At 39.0% G+C, this 22,423-nt stretch overlaps 4 protein-coding genes across 6 annotated transcripts; 1 reads left to right on the top strand and 3 right to left on the bottom strand.

Moving 5' to 3' along the window:
* Positions 1-2,131: 2,131 nt before the first annotated feature.
* On the top strand, positions 2,132-5,321 carry mfap5 (microfibril associated protein 5). Of its 2 annotated transcripts, XM_056763445.1 has the most exons (7): positions 2,132-2,216; positions 3,134-3,217; positions 3,302-3,331; positions 3,547-3,585; positions 3,668-3,755; positions 4,028-4,101; positions 4,842-5,321. In XM_056763445.1, the coding sequence occupies exons 2-7, from the start codon at positions 3,172-3,174 to the stop codon at positions 4,943-4,945; spliced, it is 381 nt and encodes a 126-aa protein (XP_056619423.1). In that variant the 5' UTR covers positions 2,132-2,216; positions 3,134-3,171; the 3' UTR covers positions 4,946-5,321. The 2 variants fall into 2 exon arrangements, with proteins under 2 accessions (XP_056619423.1, XP_056619424.1); XM_056763446.1 differs by lacking the exon at positions 3,302-3,331.
* Positions 5,322-7,192: 1,871 nt separating this feature from the next.
* aicda (activation-induced cytidine deaminase) lies at positions 7,193-8,922 on the bottom strand. The gene is made up of 5 exons (XM_056763441.1): positions 8,899-8,922; positions 8,072-8,237; positions 7,644-7,923; positions 7,413-7,528; positions 7,193-7,322 (listed from the first exon to the last, which is right to left on the bottom strand). The coding sequence occupies exons 1-5, from the start codon at positions 8,916-8,918 to the stop codon at positions 7,272-7,274; spliced, it is 633 nt and encodes a 210-aa protein (XP_056619419.1). The 5' UTR covers positions 8,919-8,922; the 3' UTR covers positions 7,193-7,271.
* Positions 8,923-12,342: 3,420 nt separating this feature from the next.
* Positions 12,343-14,440, bottom strand: nat14 (N-acetyltransferase 14 (GCN5-related, putative)). Of its 2 annotated transcripts, XM_056763426.1 has the most exons (4): positions 14,080-14,273; positions 13,939-13,976; positions 13,730-13,819; positions 12,343-13,579 (listed from the first exon to the last, which is right to left on the bottom strand). In XM_056763426.1, exons 2-4 carry the CDS (start codon positions 13,963-13,965, stop codon positions 12,818-12,820), a joined length of 879 nt encoding a protein of 292 aa, XP_056619404.1. In that variant the 5' UTR covers positions 13,966-13,976; positions 14,080-14,273; the 3' UTR covers positions 12,343-12,817. The 2 variants fall into 2 exon arrangements, with proteins under 2 accessions (XP_056619404.1, XP_056619405.1); XM_056763427.1 differs by lacking the exons at positions 13,939-13,976; positions 14,080-14,273 and adding an exon at positions 14,308-14,440.
* A 422-nt stretch (positions 14,441-14,862) lies between these two features.
* znf628 (zinc finger protein 628) lies at positions 14,863-21,582 on the bottom strand. The gene is made up of 7 exons (XM_056763334.1): positions 21,295-21,582; positions 20,179-20,641; positions 19,942-20,014; positions 18,700-19,782; positions 18,232-18,562; positions 17,888-18,042; positions 14,863-17,694 (listed from the first exon to the last, which is right to left on the bottom strand). The coding sequence occupies exons 2-7, from the start codon at positions 20,526-20,528 to the stop codon at positions 15,475-15,477; spliced, it is 4,212 nt and encodes a 1,403-aa protein (XP_056619312.1). The 5' UTR covers positions 20,529-20,641; positions 21,295-21,582; the 3' UTR covers positions 14,863-15,474.
* Positions 21,583-22,423: the final 841 nt, after the last annotated feature.

Raw genomic sequence — 22,423 nt, 5'->3', positions numbered from 1 at the left:
GCAGGATTTTAGAGGAGAAGAATCACGTTAGCTCCCATCTTTTCTCCTGTCGGATGTCGGTCCCAAAAGTCGCTCCTCATTTAAACATTAAATACTAAACAAATCAAATATTTCTCAACTTTGTCGCGTCTCTAGACACACCTTATCCGGTTGCTAACGCTCGTATCGCCGGAAGTCGCCAGATTTCCTTAAAGAATGGGATCACATCGCTTGTACACATCACATTGTTTCATTTTAATGTCATATTGCTAGATTTAGAGACAGAGCATTTAAACCATCTTTAAATACTGTCATACACCATAAGGACAGCAGAAACATAAATAGCTAGATTTATGGAGATGCGTTTGGCCTTTGAGATTACTTGTTAAGTAAAAGCTGAACATTGTTAAGTTTATTTGGGAAGGGGAATACATTCCTCTAATAAACAAGTCTATATGATATTCAGTGTTTACGATCTGGCATGCTTTCCTTGTATGTCCAACTCCAGGAGCCAGCATGTGTCTGCTTCTCCAGATCTGTCATGGCTTTACAAAGTGGATTAGATTCTCCAGTCAGGTTGTCAGTACACTGGTTTAGACTAGCTCAGCATTGGTTTTATCTTTTGCAGCCCTATATGTTAAGATGTCATCGGGGTCTCTGGTGATCATTTTGTCGACCTAGTTAGACTCTCCTTCCCTGACAAGGTTTGGGTATTGGGCAACCACGCAACCCTATTGTGTCAACTCCGTGATGAGTGTTTGACTTCTGAACTTGCCTAAGGGGAACAGCTAAGCTAAGCTAAAGGTCATGCCAAATGAGTGGGACAATGCAAGGTGAGCCATGCCAGTGGCACATCGGGTTTCCCCAGCTAAAACTGATTCTTTCGGGCCCCTGAAGAGGTGATGGGAAAGAGGGTTGACATTAGCAGTGTTTATTTTCAGCAGTGGAAACTTTCCTTCAAAAATGCAGACATTAAGTGTTCCCGGCATTGCCAAATCACAACCCTCCCTCATTTGCTAAATAGAGGTAGATATACAGTTAGACCAATTTACATGCCAGCAAGTCTGAATATGATTATCCAAAAGGTAATCTAAAGATTAATCCAAATAACATTGATGTTTACAAGAATAAGCATGAAAGACATTGAAGCTACATTCAAAACTGTTCAACAGAGGTCGACTGTAGTGACACATTTGTGGCAGAGCATTGTTCTGCGGCGACCCCTTGTGGCGATTAGCATGTAAATGAAGAAGTAACATTCTTTGAAATGTTCCAATAGTAGGAAAAGATACTTTGTCACTTTTTTGTTTTTGTTAAAAATAAAATAAGAGATTTTGAAGAATGTAGGACAGCAAACAGTTCTGGGGCACTTTTAACTATCAATGTATTTTTCCTACTATGGTAGGTCAATTGGGGGCAAAATCTGTCTGGTTATAAGCATTCTTTCAAAAATATTTCTTTGTGTTCATCCGAACAAAGAAATTTATACAGATTTGGAATCATTCGAAGGTGAGTAAATGATGACAGAATTTTTGGTGAAGTTTCCCTTCAAGATGATGTCAGCACTTTAAAATTCATGGTGGGAGAATTTCAATCTCGAATAAAGTGGACAAAAAAACATAGATAATATACAAAAACAAAGTTTGAATGGAATCTCTATAGGCTATTAGCCAGTTTGGACTCATTTTAGTTTCAATTAATTCCGATGAATATTAATAGGCTACAGTGCTGCCTAAAATTTTGTTTACATTTTTTTCCCTACATTAGGGGTTTCTCAAAGAAGACACAGTTGGTGACAAATAGTGTTGCTACATGTATAGCCTACATAAATATACATTTTTTATTTAGCATTTTTCTTATTTAATACAGTCTTAATACATGACAACTTTTTTTGCAAAACCAGAAGATGCATGCTGACGGTTGAATGTTTTAAAGAGCACCTTTTGTAATTGAGCTGAAGAAAGAAATTTGACCTTTTCTACGGTTAAAAGACAAAGTGACAATTTATTCATATTTATTAATTTTACCATATAATTTTTATGTTTTTTTGCAGTTCTTCTTTATAAACACATTTTATGCATTCCAACATATCTGAAAAAAACGAAGAAGCAAATGCGAGAGAGAAGGGTTGAGAGAGACAGGCGGAGAGATGTACAGGGGAGGGAAGAGGCAGGGAGGAGAAAATTAAAAGCCAAAGGATTCTGAAATACACAAGCAGCAGTAGAGGATTGAAACATGTAAGTATTATAAAAATTGAATTCTTTTGAGAATATTCCTTCGTATGTTAGTTTTAACATGTACATAGTAGTTTTAAATAGAACAAATAGCTTCAACCTGTGGACAGAGCTAAATATGTTTAAAGTCTCCAGTTTTCTTTGAACTTGTTGTACTTGTGCAAGAGGTTTATTAAAACAATGCAGCATACAATACTGTATGTTTGAGTGCATATTTTGCGTTGATGCCAGTCAATCTACATTTGACCTTTTTCCTATGGAATTTGCAATCTGTCACACGTATGCATCGCTGTACATATGCATATGCATTTACATATGTATGGGTGTGTATGTGAATTTATGCATCTGTGTGTATGCGAGTTGGTGTGGCCAGAGGGACGGGAGGGAAAGCACATTCTTTAGTGTGAGCTCATGTCTTGGACACAGAGAAATATACGCTTAGAGGAAAACAATCTGTGAGAGAGAAAGAAACACACGAAAGCTGGATGGACGGAACAGCTGTAAGTGATATCTTTAATGAGAGATGGAGAACAGAGAACTTATGTTTTCCGAGTTCAATAAATGAGAATCCCGATGAGTCAGAGACACACGATAATCTATATCAGATTCAGCCATCTGTTGTTCACCTCTCCGATACACTTTTTTAAGAATTAATTTGTTTTGTCTAACTGGTGTGAGGATTTCTATAAATTGATAAAAGTATGGGCCAATATTTGGGTGGTTTCAATCTCTCTCTAAAATAAACAACTGAAACCTAACTTTGTTTGCAGGTCTTATAAGGATTGGGATTTGTGAATCAGGCTGAAAGACCAGGCTGGTTTAATATGTTGGGATACCAGATGTTAAACTATGTTGTACTATTAAACTGAAAGATGTTTTAGCGTTGTTGTGATAAATGTGCTCATCTTTGCTCTGTCCAGCTTCTGAGCTGTGATTGGAACCTGTGAAGACCATTAACATGGGCAGCTATCCAGTCCACATGCTGCTTTGCTGCTGTTTCTTTGGTAAATCCATTATTCAAAACAGCTAAACACAATTAATTTTATCTGAATGGAAGTTTTTTATTGTCTAGCCTTTTTTTTCCGCAGTCGTAGTTGCTGTCTGGGCACAACAAACTGGTAACATAATAATGCAACAGTCAATTATATCATGAAGATCTAGTTTTAATTTTTGCTGTTTCATTAATTGTTTTGTGTTTTTTTTATTGTTAAAGTCTACAATTTGGTGAAAATTTAGCCTGATGAGATTCCTTTTAAATCAGTGGCAATAATAAGTCAATCGTCATTACGACTATGCCTGCCATATAGTGTCATAACATGCTTTTATCAACCAGAAATACCGGAATTGGAGGACCCTGCCTTTCCACCATCCGGTGAGCTATATATAAGCAGCTTAATCATTTGTGTTGACAAACATTTGTGTGAGAAAATAACAATCCTGTCTCTGACCAACAGACTGCAGAGAGGAAACATACCCCTGCACCAGGATGTACTCTGTTCATCGACCTACAAAGAGATGCATCCATTCACTCTGTCTGTACAGGTGCATAACAAGCTGACATTACAAGATTAGATGTGAAAATTGAAATTTTGCATTAAAATATTAAGAAATCCACTAACGCAGTGTGTACATTTTAATATCCCAGATGTCTCCAAAAGGGTTTCCAACGTCCCATTTAATTGTGTTATCCTTAGTTTTCTTCAAAGCATCATCAGGCTATCTTTATTATTGTATATGCGACCTCTAGCAGTTAAAATGACATACTACGTCCACACACTAAATAAGATCTACAATAAATGATGTGTGTGTTACAGCCTACCAAGAGTCTATGTGATCAACAAGGAGATCTGTGTGAGGACTGTGTGTCAACAAGATGAGCTTCTGATGGGTGAGTCTTTAATATCTCTGTAACAAATACAGTACAGATGTTCTTACCACTAGATTGGTTGAAACCTTATGATTTTTAAGCAGTTCATATTCGATCATATGTTAATTATTGCACTATAGTTTAGTTTTATGTGACCTTCTCTCTGATCAATAGATTTTTTAGTTTTTGCTAGGGTAGCTGCAAATCTTTTAAACGACCTCATACGTCCTCAAGTTATGTTATCATTTATTAACCCTCATGCCATTCAAAACCTTTATTTGAGTCTTTCTTATGTCGAACACGAAGGAAGATTTAAAAAAAAGTTATCAGTTTCGTGTCTATGTAATAGAAGTCGGAATTCTTTGGTTACCAACATTCTTCAAAATGTCTTTTTTTGTGTTCTGCAAAGGAAAGAAAGTCAAACAGGTTTGAAATGACAAGAGGGCGAATAAAATATGAGATATTTTTAATTATTGGGTAAACCATCCATTTAACATAATGACTTCTAAAAATCACATTTTTGCAGTTTATCTTCCATGGTTTTTGTTTACAGGGGTGAAATTGTACGTATAAATCTTTTTTTTCGTTAAAAGGCCTGACATCACAAAGGCACCACATCCCCTCATCCATTTCAACATGGAAAGCTGTTATAGTAACAAAAAGAAGACCAACTCATGATGTCTTACTTTAGAACTCCAGTATAAAACTCTTTTACTGTAAATACAGTAGGATGGTAAATTGTCTGTCTTGCTCTTTTTCAGCTGAACTTTGTAGAGAGAAAGCTGGGTGGCCGAAACGTCAAACAAGGTCAACTAAAAGACGCTGTCACCATGGCAACGCAAGAACATGGGCAAACAAGGGTTAATGTGTGATGGATGACAAAGGCGTGGGAGACTGAAAGAAGAAGCAAGTTCAAACAAATACAGCTATAAATCTGAATTACAGATCACAAACTGTGCACTTGTTCTGTTCCATAACCATAATACCCAATTTATGTCACTTTGTCATTTTATGCTTTTGTTGGATGAATGTATACATGTTTTAAATCAGACAAGGGATTATACTGCATATTGGTGCTGATAGAAACCCAATATATAACCGCTATGTTCTTTATATTCCTTCAGTATACATACCAGGCACTTTAAGTAAACATTAAATGCACAAAAATGAATACTTTTTATATGATTTCATTTTGACTATCAGTCTTTAACAAATGTTATTAAAGGATATTTTTCTTCTAATTAAGAGGTACAAGAAAATGATTGCATGATTGACTGATTGAATCCATACACATTATACGGAGCTATTTTTCAATCCAGCTGGTGTTGAATAAAAAACAGGCATTATTACAAGCAAGAGAGCAAGAACAAAGAAAAGTAATTTATAACTGTATATAATGGATTTTTTTCCAGTAAAGAATAAATAATACAATTTCATAACCGATTAGACAAGCTAAATCGAACACAAACTGTGTTCAATACAAATAATTATTCGGATTCATGTCGAATCATGAAATCGTGTAGTTTGACTTCATTTATTGAGACAGATCTATACCAACACCTAGAGGGCGTCCAGACTTGATAAAAAGACACATGCTGACTATCTGCACACCGTGCCAGAAGATAAATAATATACAATTGTTTATACACTGTATTCAAGATGTATTCAGAACTTCAACAATTTATTGTTAAATTAAATATTAAGTAAAGGATTAAATATAAGTTTTTACAACAAGATTTACTGTAAACAAAACTGAGACCATGTCGAGGCGTGTCTCCACCTTCTTAGAATGATTATTTATGTTGTGGGAGTGGATGTAAATAAAATAATAAGTAGGCCTACATAAATTCTACAAAACAAAATTACATCTATCATTTTTTTTTCTAGCAGATGGACAAATATTATAACACGCATGTTTTTCTGACAATTGATAATTTATCCCCATAAATAACACAAAGATCTGGACGTTTTTAAACAATATTTTTACCCTTCCCATTTTTTACTAGTTCTCCATGATGCACTAAAGTGCAAAAAGTAGAACAGTTAAATATAGTATTATGAAATGAAATGAGAAAGAACCAGAGGTTGAATGACCAAAGAGAGTCAAATGGTCAAATATAGTTTTGGTAAATTGAAATGTGAGTCGGTCTCACACATTTTGATAAAAAATTTAACACACTGCAATTAAATCACCTCACCAAGAGATTTGGTCTGAAGGGGATACTCCACAATCCCTAGAATACAAAGGGAAGAGAGAAAAGTCAAATGGATGGCAAATGTTGCTTGGTTTAAAAGCTTTTATTTGTTATGTTTTTTCAAATGCAAACATTTTGAACTTTGAATTTGGTATGATAATATCGCTTATAGTTAAGACTGACTTTTACCCCTGTAACATTTATCCTCAAAGTCCCACAAATCTGCTAATGATATAAATGTATAGTTTACTGATGAGGTTAAAATAATGTAGCACTTGAAGTTTAGGCTCAGGTTGAGTAACATTTATGGTTTTGTCTGAGACCATAAGCTGAGACCCATTTCCAGACCAGTATGTTTTGAGACCCAGAGCAAGGCCACATTTATGTGCTCTCAAGAGGTCTCAAGACCACAAGATCCAGCTCTGGTAACAAAGAATAACCACTGGTGCTGTGTAAAGCTGTTACTGCTGGTTTACTGTATTACTTTAATCATTTACATTTAGGTTTAATAATCAACAATTAAAAAACACCCATATTAATCTGAATATTGTGTGGTGAAATCACCCTGTGGTGGTTCCCCAGTGTCTATGATGGTAATGGCTCTACTTTATGACAGGTGGGAAATATGATCAACTATAAAACATTCTTAACAGAGATCTGGTTTGTTTTCTATATAGCTGTAACCCTCATTTGACCTTTTGCGACTGTATGCAAAAATAAACATGTTCAGGACATACTTTGTGTAATACATACTCTAAACATAATTATTCTTGCCCTCTTGTTTTGAGAAAAAATAACAGGCAGTTTGCTATTTTAAAGTAACAGCTTTTATTTCATGTTGAGTGACATCTAACATAATCACATTAATGCTATACACAGTACAATATCAGTTTAATCCTAAATTCAAGTCAAAGATTCGCATCTCAGGTCAACAGCACCATTTTCCTTTATCTCTTTTTATCTCAGTGTTCATCGATTTGAGAATCTCATGTGTGGTCATAGCCCAAGAAGAGTAAAACAGTCCCGCAGATCCTCAGTCTCGTAGGGCTATAAGAAAAGTGTTCATATTTATAAGGAATCTATCACAAATACTACAGTTTTCTTGTTATAAAACGCTGCTAAGTTCAAAGTTGTTACCTGCAAGATCTGATTGAGTTTTCGAACCAGTCTGACAGAGTTTTCCTGAAGGCCATCCCAGGCTTTAAAACGTCTCTGTCTCCGTGCAACAAACGTTTGCCAGCAGTAGAAAAAGTCTGAAGAGAACAGAATATAATGAAGATCAAGTGTTACACACAATTCAATGCATATCACACACGTCAACAATAATATGATCCTTTCCTCATTCCCTCTTTTTCTCGTCTTGTTTACCTTTATAAGTCATAACCGAGATCTGCACTCCTGCCCTCTTTAGGGTTCGCAGTCCTTCCCTCTCTTGGCTGTCCTCATCATCACAGAAGTACAGTCGTGATACGAAGATTCTGAGCCGTAGGTTTGGCGTCTGCGACAGGAAGTTGGAAAGGTGCTTGGCGCATTCAAAGCAGGGCGACCAGGAGCAGAACCAGGTCACTGAGTAACACATTCTAGCACCGGTTACACTCGAACCCCACAGTCCAGGACACAGCACACCCAAGTGACGCAGGAAAAGCAGCTTTACATGAGATGTGAATGGTGCAGGAGAATGAAAAAGATTTAGGATTGGAGTCCCAGATACACATAGAGGGTGAGAAAGCCCCAATTTATAAACATTATCATTTTTTATTTATCTGTTTGCAGCACTGTGTTTATATTTTTCTTACCTCTACATGGCAGCCCGAGCGATTGCGTAGGTGTCCAAAGTCAAATGATAGGGAATCAGGGCCAATGCGTCTTTTCACCACAAAACAAAGGTAAGTCTCATGTCTCCCACGAGCCCAGCGCACGTTCTTATAGTGAAAGATAAACTTCTTCTGCGTCAGGAGCACACTACAACACAATGGTTCTGTTATTCATATAGGTCGTTTGTCATAACAATACATGGTGACCCAGACATGTTGAATGTTTTGTAGTATGTAATATACAGTAAGTCTTTGTTGTAGGCTTAGAATAAAAAAATAGTTTACAGTCTAAACTGAAGGAGATATACTTTAGGTTTTAATTTGTTGAATTAATTTTATGTAAAACTTTCAGGACTTGTTATTTTGGACAGGACTCGCTGCAGAAGACAATTTGCATATCAGATGGAAATTATATAAATGAGTTTAATTAATAAGTTTGTATATGTAGCTAACTCTAACAAGACAACCGCAGTCGTCGGTGATTGGTTGACTTTGTTCCAAACTCTGCACATTTAAAACCAGAGATTACTCACACCCACAAACACTCATACCATTCATAATATCCATCAGTTTCAATTTTCACTTTCTGAAACCAAAGAAAATCAAAAAACAGACCACTGTGCTAATAAAAGACACATCATTTAAATGCATGAACAGAATTAATCCATCAATATATAGCACTGTTTGTAACTCATCATAAATATTTTTCTATTCTATTGCATTGGACATAATGTTGACTTACATACTGTATATGGTCTAGACAAAAAAATCCCCCTTGTCTCTCACTATCACTTTTTGTTTTCACATACCTGTCCAGCTTGCTGATCATTCCGAAAGACGAAACTTGCAAACTCATTCAGTCGTATGAAAGTAACTGAGAGTTTAAAAATGGGTCGAGGAAGAGGGAGGTATAGAAAACGTATGTCAGAAAGAGGGTCCCTGATTGGGTGAAAAAGGTTTTCAAACATATTTGAGAGGGCATAGGTGCATTTAAACAGAGACACGGCTGAATAATCAATGTAATAAGTGAGTGATATTTAAGGAGTTATGTAAAAGAGTTACAATCGTAGTTACCAGGGAAAAACTGTCTTTTTTTATCTTATATGTTTGGATATACATCCATTCCTTAAGGGTTAAACTGTTAAGCATCAACACTCTTAAAAAAGGTGCTTTAAAAGGTTCTCCGATGCCAAAGAAGAACCTTTTGGTTCCATAAAGAACCTTTAACATCTGAAGAACCTTTCTGTTGAAAAATTTCTTAAGATTATAAAAAAGTAAGAAAGAGATGGTTTTTAAAGACCCGTTGAGTCAGTTGAATAGTTCTTTGTGGAACCAAAAACAGTTCTTCTATGGCATCGCTGTGAAGAAACTTTTAATCACCTTTATGTGAATAAGATTATTAAAAGGACAGTTTAGACAGAATTTTACATCACGTTTAGACAGAATCGTCATCTTTCCTGTAGCTCATTGGTAAGAGCATGGCGCTAACACCATCAAGGTCATGGGTTTGATTTCAGATTGCACATACTTAGAAACAAATGTTTAGGATAATAAAATGGAAGTCGCTTTGGACTAATGCGTCTGCCAATTGCATAAATTTAAATGTACGTGGTTGGCTAACAGGATGCACTGTAAAAAAATGCAGCTGGGGCGCCAGAAGAATTCAGTACAATAACAGGTTTTTTATTGTAAAATTACATGTGTTCCTCTGTTTATCTTGTACACTTTCAGTCTTTTCTGTAATTTGACATTTTTGACCGCATTTTGAAAATAGACTCTAAAAAAAAAAATTTTCCAGCAGTTGGGGCACCAGAAATACACCCTAAGAAATAACCGTTTTTTACATGTTGATTACATGTTTTCCTATTTTTCTTGTAAATTTGCTGCCTTTCTGTAATTTGACTGTTTTTGACTGTATTTCAATAAAACACGAAAAAGTTTGTAATCCTATTTTTTTTATATAATCTATAAAACAAATAAAAGTCAAATTACGTTGTTTTTTACAGTGTGGGTTCATTTTTATTTAGTAACTGCATTGTATATACAATAGCACCAGTAGTCTCCGGAGCTGTTGACGTGCTTCATAACCTTTTAACTCCAGAATGTGCGTCAGAAAACGCTGCCAACAGCACAACCAAAGCGAGTTGGAAATTTCCAGATCTCTTGCACCCAGTCAGGGAACCTCCACTTCATTTTTCCCACACAATCCTTAAAAACAAGCAAATACTCCCATGCACCTTCTCTTTTTTGCTCAGATTTTCTCCACGCTCACCCTTTCCACTCATTTAGTTCTTCCCACAGGGATCCAAAAGCTGGTTTTACTACAGGAGGTCTCCAAAATCCTCAGAGGCTCTGACACCTTTCCAGAGGGTTTTTCCAAAAAGCCAATTAACCCTCACATATACTGTATTGCACGCACACCAAAACACACAGGTAACGCGAGGGCCCTGCGCCAAAAGCAAGCCCAGCAAATCCGCCCAGTCACGAAAGGCGAGTACTCCGTTCACACACACATTTAATGCACACTTATTAATTTGCGGTCGTCTGTAACTGTCTTTGACTTTTCCCTGGTTTCTTTTAAGTTGGCATCCTGTGTTTGTCTGTCTCCAGTCACTATATTTCACCCTTTCATGCACTCTGTGGCCAGGGAAATCACCGCTCTCCACTGAGCTCCTTCTTGTGCATGTGTGTGAATGTGTATGTCTGAATTCGAACATCTGGAAGAGATCTGTCTGCTCCCATGATTTACCTTCCGACCACAAGTCTTTCTGAGGTCTTGCCGCATTGCACTATGTGTGTATAACATGGGAAAACAGAGAAAGGATAAAGGAAAGAATACATGTCCTGCTCCTGTTACAGCTAGTTCACATTATTTTTTGCTTCTGTTTGTTTCAATGTGTAATTTCAAGAGAGAACTTGATATTTTCGTTCAGTGAGAGAGTTTGTGCTCTTTCATTTAAGTACATCACGTTGAATAGATCAGCTTGAATTAACTTAATATTTGCTTGCTACCACAGGTGACCCAATGTCAAAGTGACCCACTTTTCACTCTCGCTTGTGCTAGATGAAGACGACCAACACATTGTATCAAGGGGCACAACACAAATGATTGAGTATACAGGAAACGTCAAGTCATATTTTCCGAAACCCACCCTCCCACATACACACGCACTAATACACACACAGAGGACTCCATCGTGCAGACAACTTCAACCACAGGTCCAAACACACTTACTTTCCAGAGTCATGAACTCACATCTGTTTCCTGGTGACAATAATAGTCCCACATCAGTTAGGGGGCTTAGTAGCAGGTGTTTAATTGCCTGAGCGGCTCTGTGCAATACAACAAAGTTCCTTGACAACAAACTGCCCAATGTGACTTGCAAAAACTACTCATTAGTAGCTCATTAGTTGACTAACAACCATGCCTTCTGAAATGCATAAAACTGTTTTTTACTTTACACACTCGAATGAAAAAAGGGTATTCAAACACAGCACTCATTAGTAGATTCCTTTCTTTACCTTAGTAAAGAGTATAAAAGAGAGGTTTGATCAGATGTAAAATGTGTCAGGTACTGACTCAAATCATCCTGAAAGCAGCTTTTAAACCTAAACATGGTTAAAATTGTGTGCAAGACCGTAAAATCAAAACCAGCTAAATGAATACATGCCTTCAGTACATAATCTGCATGTTTTATCATCTTCTTACTTCAATAAATAATTTGGATGTTATTGTCAGGTCTATACAATAGTCTAACAATAGTCAAAGTTTTATCTAAGCGAACCCTTTACGTGACGGTGCAGCTTTGTGCTGCAGGTGAGAATCTCCCCAACCACACAGTAAACTGTATAAACATCCGGTGGTAAATGAGAGCAGTAGGTGCTGTTGGGTAGTAGTGTGAGTGGTTAAGGTATTCACTGTTTTAAGCAAACCACACAGCGCAAACTGCTCAGCGATTCGAACACGCTGAGCATCACCAAACTGTCTCCACCCACACAGAACGTACAGCATGCAGAACTGAACTGTAGATCCATTTTGCAATGTCTTTTGCAGCTAATTTAAAGCACTCAGACTTGATATGAATTAAACTTAAATTCACGTAGAGACAATAGTTTTGATACAGATGCACAGATAAATAGCAAAGCAGAAAAGTAACTGGAAAACAAACATTTAAATGTTCACATTTTCAATCGTTCATAGTAGACTTTGAGTCTACTTAATTTATGCATAGATTAAAAACAAGAGTCAAAACTGTAGTGCAATACTTTTATTTTTATTTTAAAAAGCTTATTCCTCGATAGTCAAGGGAAACATACAAAATATATCACTCATTTCTAAATACCACACAATAAATTAGATAAATTAATAAGGTAAACACACAGGAACGATAGAAAAGCATTCACTCTCTTCATCCTGAACATACAAAGTTTCTTTAAAAGCAATTAGTATAACCACCTTCGGTCACGGCTCAGCTAACGTCTTATTTAAACCAGAGATGAAATCTGCAACATTCAACGTCTTCAAATATTCTTGCAGAACAATACATTAAAAAAAATATATACATTATGGTTTTTTGAAAGTCAGAATGTTAACTGACTTTTTCAACCATGGTCAAAAATTCACAGGAAAAGGGATGAACATACAAAATACCAACTGGTGCAATTACGAATAGGATGAATCTTCTGTATCTTAAATCAAGATATTAATTTTGTTTTAATGACAGATCCTTACAGATCCTTAACAAACACTTTGGTTAAAGGAAAGCCCATCCAACCCTTCTCTGGCTCTTCATAATCATCTTCCTCCTCTCCCTCAATCCCCGAAGTCTCACCCTGCAGACGATAACCCAGCCTCCTAAAGAACGTCTCGCCCACTTTGGAGGGAAAGGGAACGTGGGCATAGACCCGATATATCCCACTTTGCTTTACTTTAGATTCCAGCCCCTGAACCAGCAATCTGCCCAGTCCCTCTCTACGGTACCAGCATTGGACCACCAACCTGCAGATCCGACATACCCCATCCCGACTCCAACCGTCTCTTGCCACACAGCCCATAATCTCTCCATCAGACTCTGCCGCCCAGATCTCTCCAGCAACCCTCGCTCTCTCCTTCAGATCATCCTCATCCACCTGCTCTCTCTCAGTGATCTTCTCTTTCTCTTTGCCTTTTTTGCGCCGTCTGGTTTTCTCTTGGTTGGGGGTTTGTTTGGCTCTTTCTGAATGAGGATTGGGCAGTACTGGTTCTGTGTCTGCTTGGTAACTGCTACCCACATAGTCCCAATATGGCTTGCTGGAGCCCAGGATGCCCACAGATCGTGGGATGGTGATCTTAAGGTAAATGATGAGAACGAAAACAGGAATAATGAACGCCAAGACGAAAGAGTGCAGCACGAAGCGGAGGATGGAGGAGAGAGTGGCCAGCATGAGGAGAGCAAGTGGACGGGTGAGAAGGTGAAGAATCAGACGGTTCTCGGTTCCCTCACATCCCTCCTGTACGAACAGAAAAGACGAAGCAGAATTAAAATGACTTTATATCCATAAGCGACACAGTCATCATAAGAAGTTGTAAGTGATAAAGTGAGAAAATGAAAGAAAAATTACAAAATGTTTTTGTTAATGTTAAATGTGCCAAGATCTCACCTTGACAAGATTCTTCACAGATTCAATGTCCTTCTCCTCCATCCGCCGCAAGACTACATCACCAAGGTCCAATCTACCCATTTCACATATCTTTAGAAAGAGATAATATCAGCATATAATCCTACATTTTATATTAGCAGAATCACGCGAGATTTTGATATAATTTGCTGAGCTATTAACGTTATTTGCTAACATCATGAACATCTTACACAGCAGTCACACGGCACTGGGAACATGCGAATGAGGACTATAACACAAGAAAAATATGTGCTTAATAAATATATAGTTTATAATAATGTAAAAGCAATAAACAGTATAATAATGTAAAAGCAATATAAGACGCCTCATACTGGTCAAACATTTGTGGAAACTAAACAATAATCATAGTAGGCTGATATTGTCTGCTTAAATCAGGCTTTGCAGCCGATCAGTTAACGTTATGTGGTTTATTTGTAGCATGTTCTACCGTTAGCTTCCGACCCCCTCATGACTCCTTCTAGCTCCTTATATGGTAAACGCCGCCTTCTTCAAAGCTTAAACTATAGCTATAATATACCGAGCATGCACGACTTACTTACCTTTTTATTCAGCGACCCAGTAAATTAAAAGGAAGGTTAAGCAGGGATGTCTTTCTCAGCAGCCGATGTTACAATGTTTGAAGGACTACAGCATTCAGCGCAATCTCTTCCCACATGGAATGTAGTTTTAGCCCTACATGAATACGACCCTACGCAAATTACGTAAGGTGGAAGCGCATGTAGAGGTTTAAAGCAGCGTTCCAGACAGCTCGGATTTAGGATATACCTCAACCCAGAAACCATTTTTTGCAGCCGTTTTATTTAAAAAAAAATAAGTGTAATGTTTAAATGTTACTAAATCATTTGTAAAATAATGTTACTAAATATTTAAATGTTCCTAAATACAGAGTTTATTTCAGGGTTTGAGGTGGGAACTCTCCTAAATCCGAGTTGAATAAGAGTTCCACGATAGAACGCATGCGTCCTGGATGCACTTTACCGTATGTGGCAGCATACAAGCAGAGCCCCGTAATCTTATCTGGTAAATACCTACATCAATAACAATAATAATGTCATATGTAATGCATAAAATGCAGATCTAAATAATGTATGATATTAAGTAAATAATAACATATTTTATTAAGAGATGCGTTAAACAGCAAACACAAATATTGACATTCATACCTATTTTTATTGGTAACTGATTCGTAATTGTCTAGTACCAATATTAAGAATAAAAACCAACAGTACACATATATACAAAAGTTAACTTTATACAGATGTAAATAGTTTCATAATAGTTTATACATTTTCTTCAGTGCACCCTGGATGTACAAGACAACCAGGCATTTCCTTCAATCAGAAACAATTATTTTTAAATGAACTGTATTTCATGATTGTGGTTCGTGGAACAGCTCCCTGTAGGGGCCAGGTGAACAACTGTTACTTTCAAGCAATATGCTTATTCCCCCAAAATGCAGTCTACGGAAAAAAACAGCTGAGGACAAAGACACTGTGTTCTTAAGAAGTCTACTTGTGCAAGGGAAAAGTCTATTAATTGATGTAAAATCCAAGATTCTTGTAGGTCCAGTGTTGGTCCTACAGCTACAACACTGTTAAACACCGATAACTGTTAAAATGCATTAGAATTAGAATGTAAACCATTAGTTGACATGATTTCTGTATCATAATGATGCAGTAAACAAATAATTTATTTTATACTCTGCCCTAAGTTCCAATCAGTCTCATCTCAGAAGACGATATGCTCTCACCCTCAGAATTTTTCAGCCCCTCTGATGTGAATTCCTCTTGTGCATCGTCATTAGCTTGCTTTTCCTCATTTCCTTCCACTAAAGTGTGTCCTACTTCCATTCCACTCTCTCCCAAACTGCTGGTGCTAACTTCAATTATAACAATTCCCTCTCCACCCTCTAGCTGAAAGACTCCCTCCATAGATCCAGAGTTTGAGCCAACAGCTCCCTTAAAACTGGCTCTTGCTTCAGAGCTGTCGTCCTCTTCCTCAATTAGTGCAATCATTTGAACGCTGTCTCCAGGACCTGTGCTTTCATGCATTTTTGTTTCATCACTCAGCTCAAATACCACATCTTGCCCGTCCAGAGGCACCAAGGCTTGAGCAGGACGGCAGGACAGGCCGAGATCTTCACCTGGACCTCCTATGAAGCCCGAGCTTGATGGAATTTCATCTTCACACCGAGGCTCAGTTTGGAAATGAAGTACAAATGATTTCTCAACACCTCCATCAGCATCTGCATTTCCATGCCCTCCGGCTTGTCCTGCCCATTCTTGGAGTAAGTTAAGAGAGACCATTTCACCCTTATCTTTACCTTCATCTCCCTCATGTTCTTCCTCTGTCTGAAAACGAAGCACATATGACTTCTCTCCTCCCTCACTATTCCCTCCATCTACTTGCTGCCCCTCACCTTCAATCTGTAAAACATATGATCTCCCTGCATCACTGCCTCCCTTGACTGCCATCCCATCCCCTTGTTCACAATCATCCGTATCTTTCTTTAAACACAGAACAAAGTGCTCCCTTGAGATTTCATTGACAGGTTTCTCCCCAACTAGAGCACTCTTTGGATCACCTCTCAGGATGGCTGAACTGTCAGTTGGTGTAGAATTTGGGGTTACTGATATAATGTCCACTGCAGAGATGGAAGGTTTTTCAGGTACTTGACCAGAGCTGACAGGTGAAACAGATGATGGATCACCAGCATTTAGCTGCTGGAATGCCGCTGTTGAGGAAGCAACAGGAGTGGGAACGAGAATTGTTGTAGACGTGGAAGAGGCATCTGATGATTTTACTGGTTGCTTGACTAGAACAGAAGGAGGGGGCTTTTGGGAAGCAGCTTTGGTCCTCCGTCCACGTCTAGTGCTTCCTTTTCTGGTACGACTAAGGCTGCCTAAAATGGGACGAACAATAGTTGATGTACTTTGGGGCTGGGCAGAAATGAGGGAAGCATTATTATTGGCCAAAATAAATCTCTGCTGTGCCTGAACTGGTTGAAATGGCCGGATTTGAGTATGGGTAGGGGCCAAAAGTTGGGGCAATGCTGGAAAGGTCTGCACCAAGGGGAGAGTTTGTGGTTCTGATGGTGTGGAAATAGTGTTTGTATTGGACGCTGTGGGGACCAGGATCAGGCTAGGCTGGTTTCCATTGCTGGACGGGCACTGAAGCAGCAAGAAATGTTGTGCCTGTGGGGGTGGTGGAGGAGGAGGGGGTGGAGGAGGTGGGGCTGGCTGTGTTGGTGTGGGATTAGACAGCGGGATCAGCTGCAGTCCTGAAGTTGTCTGGATCATGAAGTAATTCTGTGATGTGTTAGGAGGTATGTCTAGATTTGGGGGTGAAACAATTAATGTGGAATTACTATCAGTGGAAAACAGTGAGGTAAGCCCTCCAGGTACATTCATGTTTAAGCTCAACATTGATGCTTCTGAAGCAACACCACCTTTAGCCACCTTTCCCGCCTCCTTCGTACACACCACTGCGCCTCCTGAAGTATGAGTCCTCAAGTGCCTCTGCAGGTAGGACAGCATGACAAACTCTTTTCCGCAGTGTTGGCACTTGAAGTCCTTGCGTGAGGAGTGTGTGCGTTCGTGCAGCTGAAGATTGGATGAGTGTGTAAAGCTCTTTTTGCAAAGGGGGCACTGGAAAGGCCTTTCTCCAGAGTGTGTCCTTTCGTGCTGTTTGAGGTTGGAGGTCTGAGAGAAGGATTTACCGCACACCGAGCAAGCATGGGGCCGTAGACCAGAATGGAGCTGACTGTGGCGACGTAGACAGCTGGTGTTCTTGAAAGACTTGCCACATTCCTGACATACATATGGACGCTCACCTGTGTGCTGGCGAAGATGGTACTGGTAGTGTGAGCTCCACTTAAAAGTCAGCGGACAGTAGGGGCATTGAAAAGCCCGGACTCCTGTGTGGACCTAGAGGAGTTGAGAGCAACCGTTTTACAGATGATTTAGAAGACATGCTTGAATTTGATGAAATCACCACAATTTTTCAGTACTATTTTTTTTTTTTTAAAAAGCACTGACTTGAGAATAAGTATATTGTAAGTATGTTATAACACGGCGCTCATTAAGAAGCAAAAAAAATCTGTTAATCAGTCCTGTTTACCCGTTGGTGTATGGAAAGCAGTGATGACCTTTTGAAGCTCTTGCCACACTCTGTGCATCTATATGGCCTCTCACCAGTGTGATCTCTCATGTGGTACCTAAGTCCTGATGAGCCTTTAAATGATTTCCCACATTCAGAGCAGCGATATGGCCTCTCTATCAGGAACAGAAACAGATTCAGAAAAACACCCTTGAGGATCGAGAAACAGAGAATTAATGCTTTGGATCATGTAAACCTGAACGTAAAACAAGGAACTGTAAAAAATCCAGGTTTTATGTAGTTTTCAGGGAGATTTTCTTAGATAACCTAACAAATAGTTAAAGCTCACAGCAACACGTGCTTACCATTATTTGAAGCAGATGTCTTGCTGCTGCCACCTCTCTTGCTTCCCTTTCCTGATGCTTTGGCAGCTGGCTTCACAGCTTGCCTCTCTCCCTCCTCAGTCACAGCAATTAAACTGACATGGATCTCTCTCTCTCCATCTCCTTTCTTTGAGGAGGAGAGTGGCAGTGAAAGAGAGGGACAGACAATCTCTGCCTCCGCCTCAGCGAGCAGTCTCTGCTCAGGCGTGTGGGAGTGCTGGTGGGTGAGCAGGGAAGAGAGTAGCGGGAAGGATCGATCACACGCCGAACAGCTGAATTGAGAGCGGGACTCAGACAGAGCAAGAGGGTGGGACTTGAGAAGAAAAAAATTTATTTAGAATTATTGCACAAAATACTGCTTTTGTTTTTTGAATTAATTAAGCCAACCAAATAATACTCTGAACACCAAAACAGTACACACAATAACACCCTTATTTCACTTGCCCTCACCTGTGCCATGTGTCTTGTCAGTCCACTGCTGGTCTTGAAACTCTTACCACAATATGCACATTCTATTTTGGATTGTGAGCTTGGCGCATTGGAAACAGAGGACATCTGACTCACAGATGCAGTGAAGCTCTGCAGAATGTCATACTGAGCTTGCCCCTCATCTCTTACCCCATCCAGACCAAGTATCTCTGTCCCCTGCCCATCATCTGCAACTGTGGTTGTTTCAACAACCTCCTCAAAGTCTGCTAATAATGGAGTGGACCCCACCAGCGAGACACCACCCCCTTCAGTCTCGGTGCTATTTTCTGTCACAACCTCTCCACCACCTCCTGACCCCAGGCTATCTAGGTGTAGAGCCTGATGCTCCTCAAGATGATTATGTGTTGAAAATGTCTCATTACAGCTGCCACAGCTAAAAAGCAAGACATTACTGCCAGTGCCCATATTGCTCATCTGCATATTCTCTGTGGCTATGGAGGAAGTGGGTGTGAGAGTAAGCTGTGGCAGGAGGTTTTGATTGGTCGTGCCTGAGGTAGCGAGCGAGGTTGCATTGTGTGACAGATACACCTGCCCGACTCCACCCTCCTGTCCACCTACGAGGCCGACCATTTCAGAAAGGGTCATTCCAACGGTGTTCAAATCTTCTGTCAGCACCACCTCCACCTGTGTAGGAGCAGAGCCTGAGCCCGCTTCTCCAGCTTTTCCAGCACCCTTCCTCTTTCCTTCTACATGAGAGATGCGATGCAGCGCCAAGTTGGATGAATGCGTAAAGCGACGCCCGCATTCTCCGCAGACATACGGACGTTCGCCCGTGTGTATGCGCATGTGCTGCCGCAGATTAGTAGACTGACTGAAGGCTTTATTGCAGACATCACAGACGTAAGGCTTGAAGCCTAGGTGTACATTTTTATGGCGACGCAGACTGCTGGAGTTCTTGAAGGCTTTGGAGCAGCTGTCACACGGGTATGGGCATTCACCCGTGTGCTGGCGAAGGTGATATTGGTAGTGTGAGCTCCATTTGAAGGTCAAAGGGCAGTAAGAACACTGGAAAGTGCGAAGACCTGTATGCACACTGCGATGAATCTGGACAAATAAACCATCAATTGCGAGTTACATTTACATATATTAAAAGATATACTTGTGCCAACAAAACAAATGTATCTTTCTTTCAAACGTTTTTTTGGTTTCCAACCATCATGTGGTTTGATTCTAATGACCGTGTTTGTGATGGGAATGTCATACCTGTAAAAGAGAGGACCGCTTGAATGCTTTACCACAGTCATCACACTTGTAGGGCTTCTCTCCAGAATGAGACCTTAAATAGCCGCAAATAAGTTACGGAATGTGTTATATAGGAAATTATAAAGAATTGTTTCAATATTACTCTAAGTAAGCAAAGCAGAATCACATTCCTGTATCGTTATTTCGGTTTTGTTACCAAGTGTGTCAACTTATAGCCAGAGAAAGCGGATCACTCACCTCTGGTGGTAAAGCAAGGCAGATGAGCCCTTGAAGGCCTTGGGACAGATGTTACAGCGATATGGTCTCTCATTGTTATGGCTCCTCTGATGATGTGCAAGTCTAGAGGACCACTTAAAACTCTTTCCACAGTCTAAACATTGAAATGGGTGCTCTGGAGTTTGAGTCACTGTTGATGGTGTCACAATATCACCCGTGAGTACAACTGTTCCCGATTCTTTCTCCTCGTCTTCTCCCTTCTCTCCATCCTCGACTGGTGGAAGGAGAGAAGGAAAGGAAGACAGGGAGGAGGATGTCTGCGAAGGTAGGAGGTCAGTTTGCACAACCAGATTAGCAACAGTGTTGGCCATTACACCCAGTGAGAGATGATGGACAGTAGCAGGGGTCTCAGTTTTCTCGTTGTTTTGCTGTAATCATGGCAGATGGAGCCATTGCTGATGCTTGGTGGAGTTTTTTAAAATATCTGTAATAATGCATTTAATTGTTATAACATGCATGTAAATAAATGTAAAAGCACGCAGAATGTTTAGCATATATTCTGTTTACAGCAAGCTTCAAAATTCTGGGATTGAAAGTCCTACTCAAATCAGCAAATAACGTTTTTTTTTTTTAAGGCAAAACAAAGCAAGGCTATGATGTTAATAAGAAATATCTAAGATTCTAGACTATTTCTAGGTCACTAAGCAAATTTTGCATGTTAGCTTAATTTTACAAAAGCACACAGAATGTGGTTCTTCTACAAATCATGCTGGTATTATATAACAGATTAAAAATGTGTATTATTAATATGCGAAGAACAAAAATGTATTAATTGATTTTATGCAATTGATTTTAGGTAAACTGTTATCAATCTATTATTATTTACTTATTGCAGTAAGGCATATACATTCAAATAAAATAAATGTCAGTATATAGAGGCATTTGCTATTGCAATAACTATTATGACTTTACCCCATTAGTAAATAAAACAAACTCAACGTTCCCCTTTAAATATTCTCCTCCTCCTGCTGCCACACTACCCCTCCTTCTCTCTCGCTATCTGTGTTCCAGTCTTCTTGTCTCAGCGTAATTAAAAAACCGAAGACAAACAGCTTCAAATGTCAAAATCTCACCCACCATTTAGTTTAAATACAAGCTTATAGAGAACTGTTTTATCGCTTGATTGTTGGTTTATTTGTGTTGTCAGGAGCTGGCCTTCTGGGATCCATTTCAGTCCCTGTCTGCGTTCTTCAAGCGTCGAATTATTTGTCGGAAATAGTGCATTTTTCATAGCATTTGTTAGTCCTTCTGTTCAATGTTGTCAAATGGGCGGTTTTGATGTTGTGATAAAAGGCCAAAGTCCGTAGTGATACTCCACACAACCTTAACAATAATCTAGAGCACAAACTAACCAGCAGTCGTCCGTGTGCGACCGCCTCTCAGTAAAGTCTGCTGCTATTGGTTCATTCGGGTTCCCTGTTGAATCGTTCTATTGGTCAAAGAAATGACTGTGAGAAACATTTGATTAAAACATGTATAGATTGCGCTCCGTTTGGTCAAAATCAACGAGGAATAAACTGTTAAGTTTTCATACATACATTGTTGCATAAAAATACCTTTTATCTCGATCATAGAAAAAAGAGAGGGCGTGTGATGTATTGATCGACATCGGCGAGGGGGGTTGTGGGTAATGTAGTGTGGCGCTGCATATTATTTTATCGCTTGCTTAGTTTGTTCATAATCCCTTACACAAGCAACAGAAAAAAGTTGCATTGGGCTTTTAAAAAAAAGGTTGTATAGAACAATTTTTATACACATCTAATTGTGTGGTGTAGCATTTCCTTTAAGACAACCAACTACCAAATATCTTTTTTCTTTTTATTGTCTCTCTCTCACAACACAAGGCAATCAGTTGAACACATCGGGGCGATTTCCCGGACAGGAATTATTTAAAAAATGGACTAGGATTTATTAAACTGGGATATTTAAGACGTTTTTAAAGACTTTAAAGATATTTTTCAAAGAAAGATTACTGGTGTGCATCTTGAGACAAAACAATTGCACTGAGATATTTTAAGATATGCCAGTGCAAGTTGTTTTCGATCAAGACACCGCTTCCATTTAAATTAGTCTGAGACTAGAAGACCTGTCCGGGAAACCGCCCCAAATCAGTTTCTAAATCTTTTAGTGCTCATGTCTGTAGAAACCTTCAGACATGGAAACTGACCTAAACAGAGATGAATGATAATAATAAGTATAAAAGTAC

The sequence above is a fragment of the Triplophysa dalaica genome, chromosome 12 (assembly GCF_015846415.1).
Source record: "Triplophysa dalaica isolate WHDGS20190420 chromosome 12, ASM1584641v1, whole genome shotgun sequence".
In the NCBI taxonomy this organism is placed as follows: Eukaryota; Metazoa; Chordata; class Actinopteri; order Cypriniformes; family Nemacheilidae; genus Triplophysa; species Triplophysa dalaica.
This window is presented reverse-complemented; position numbering and strand designations above follow the sequence as displayed.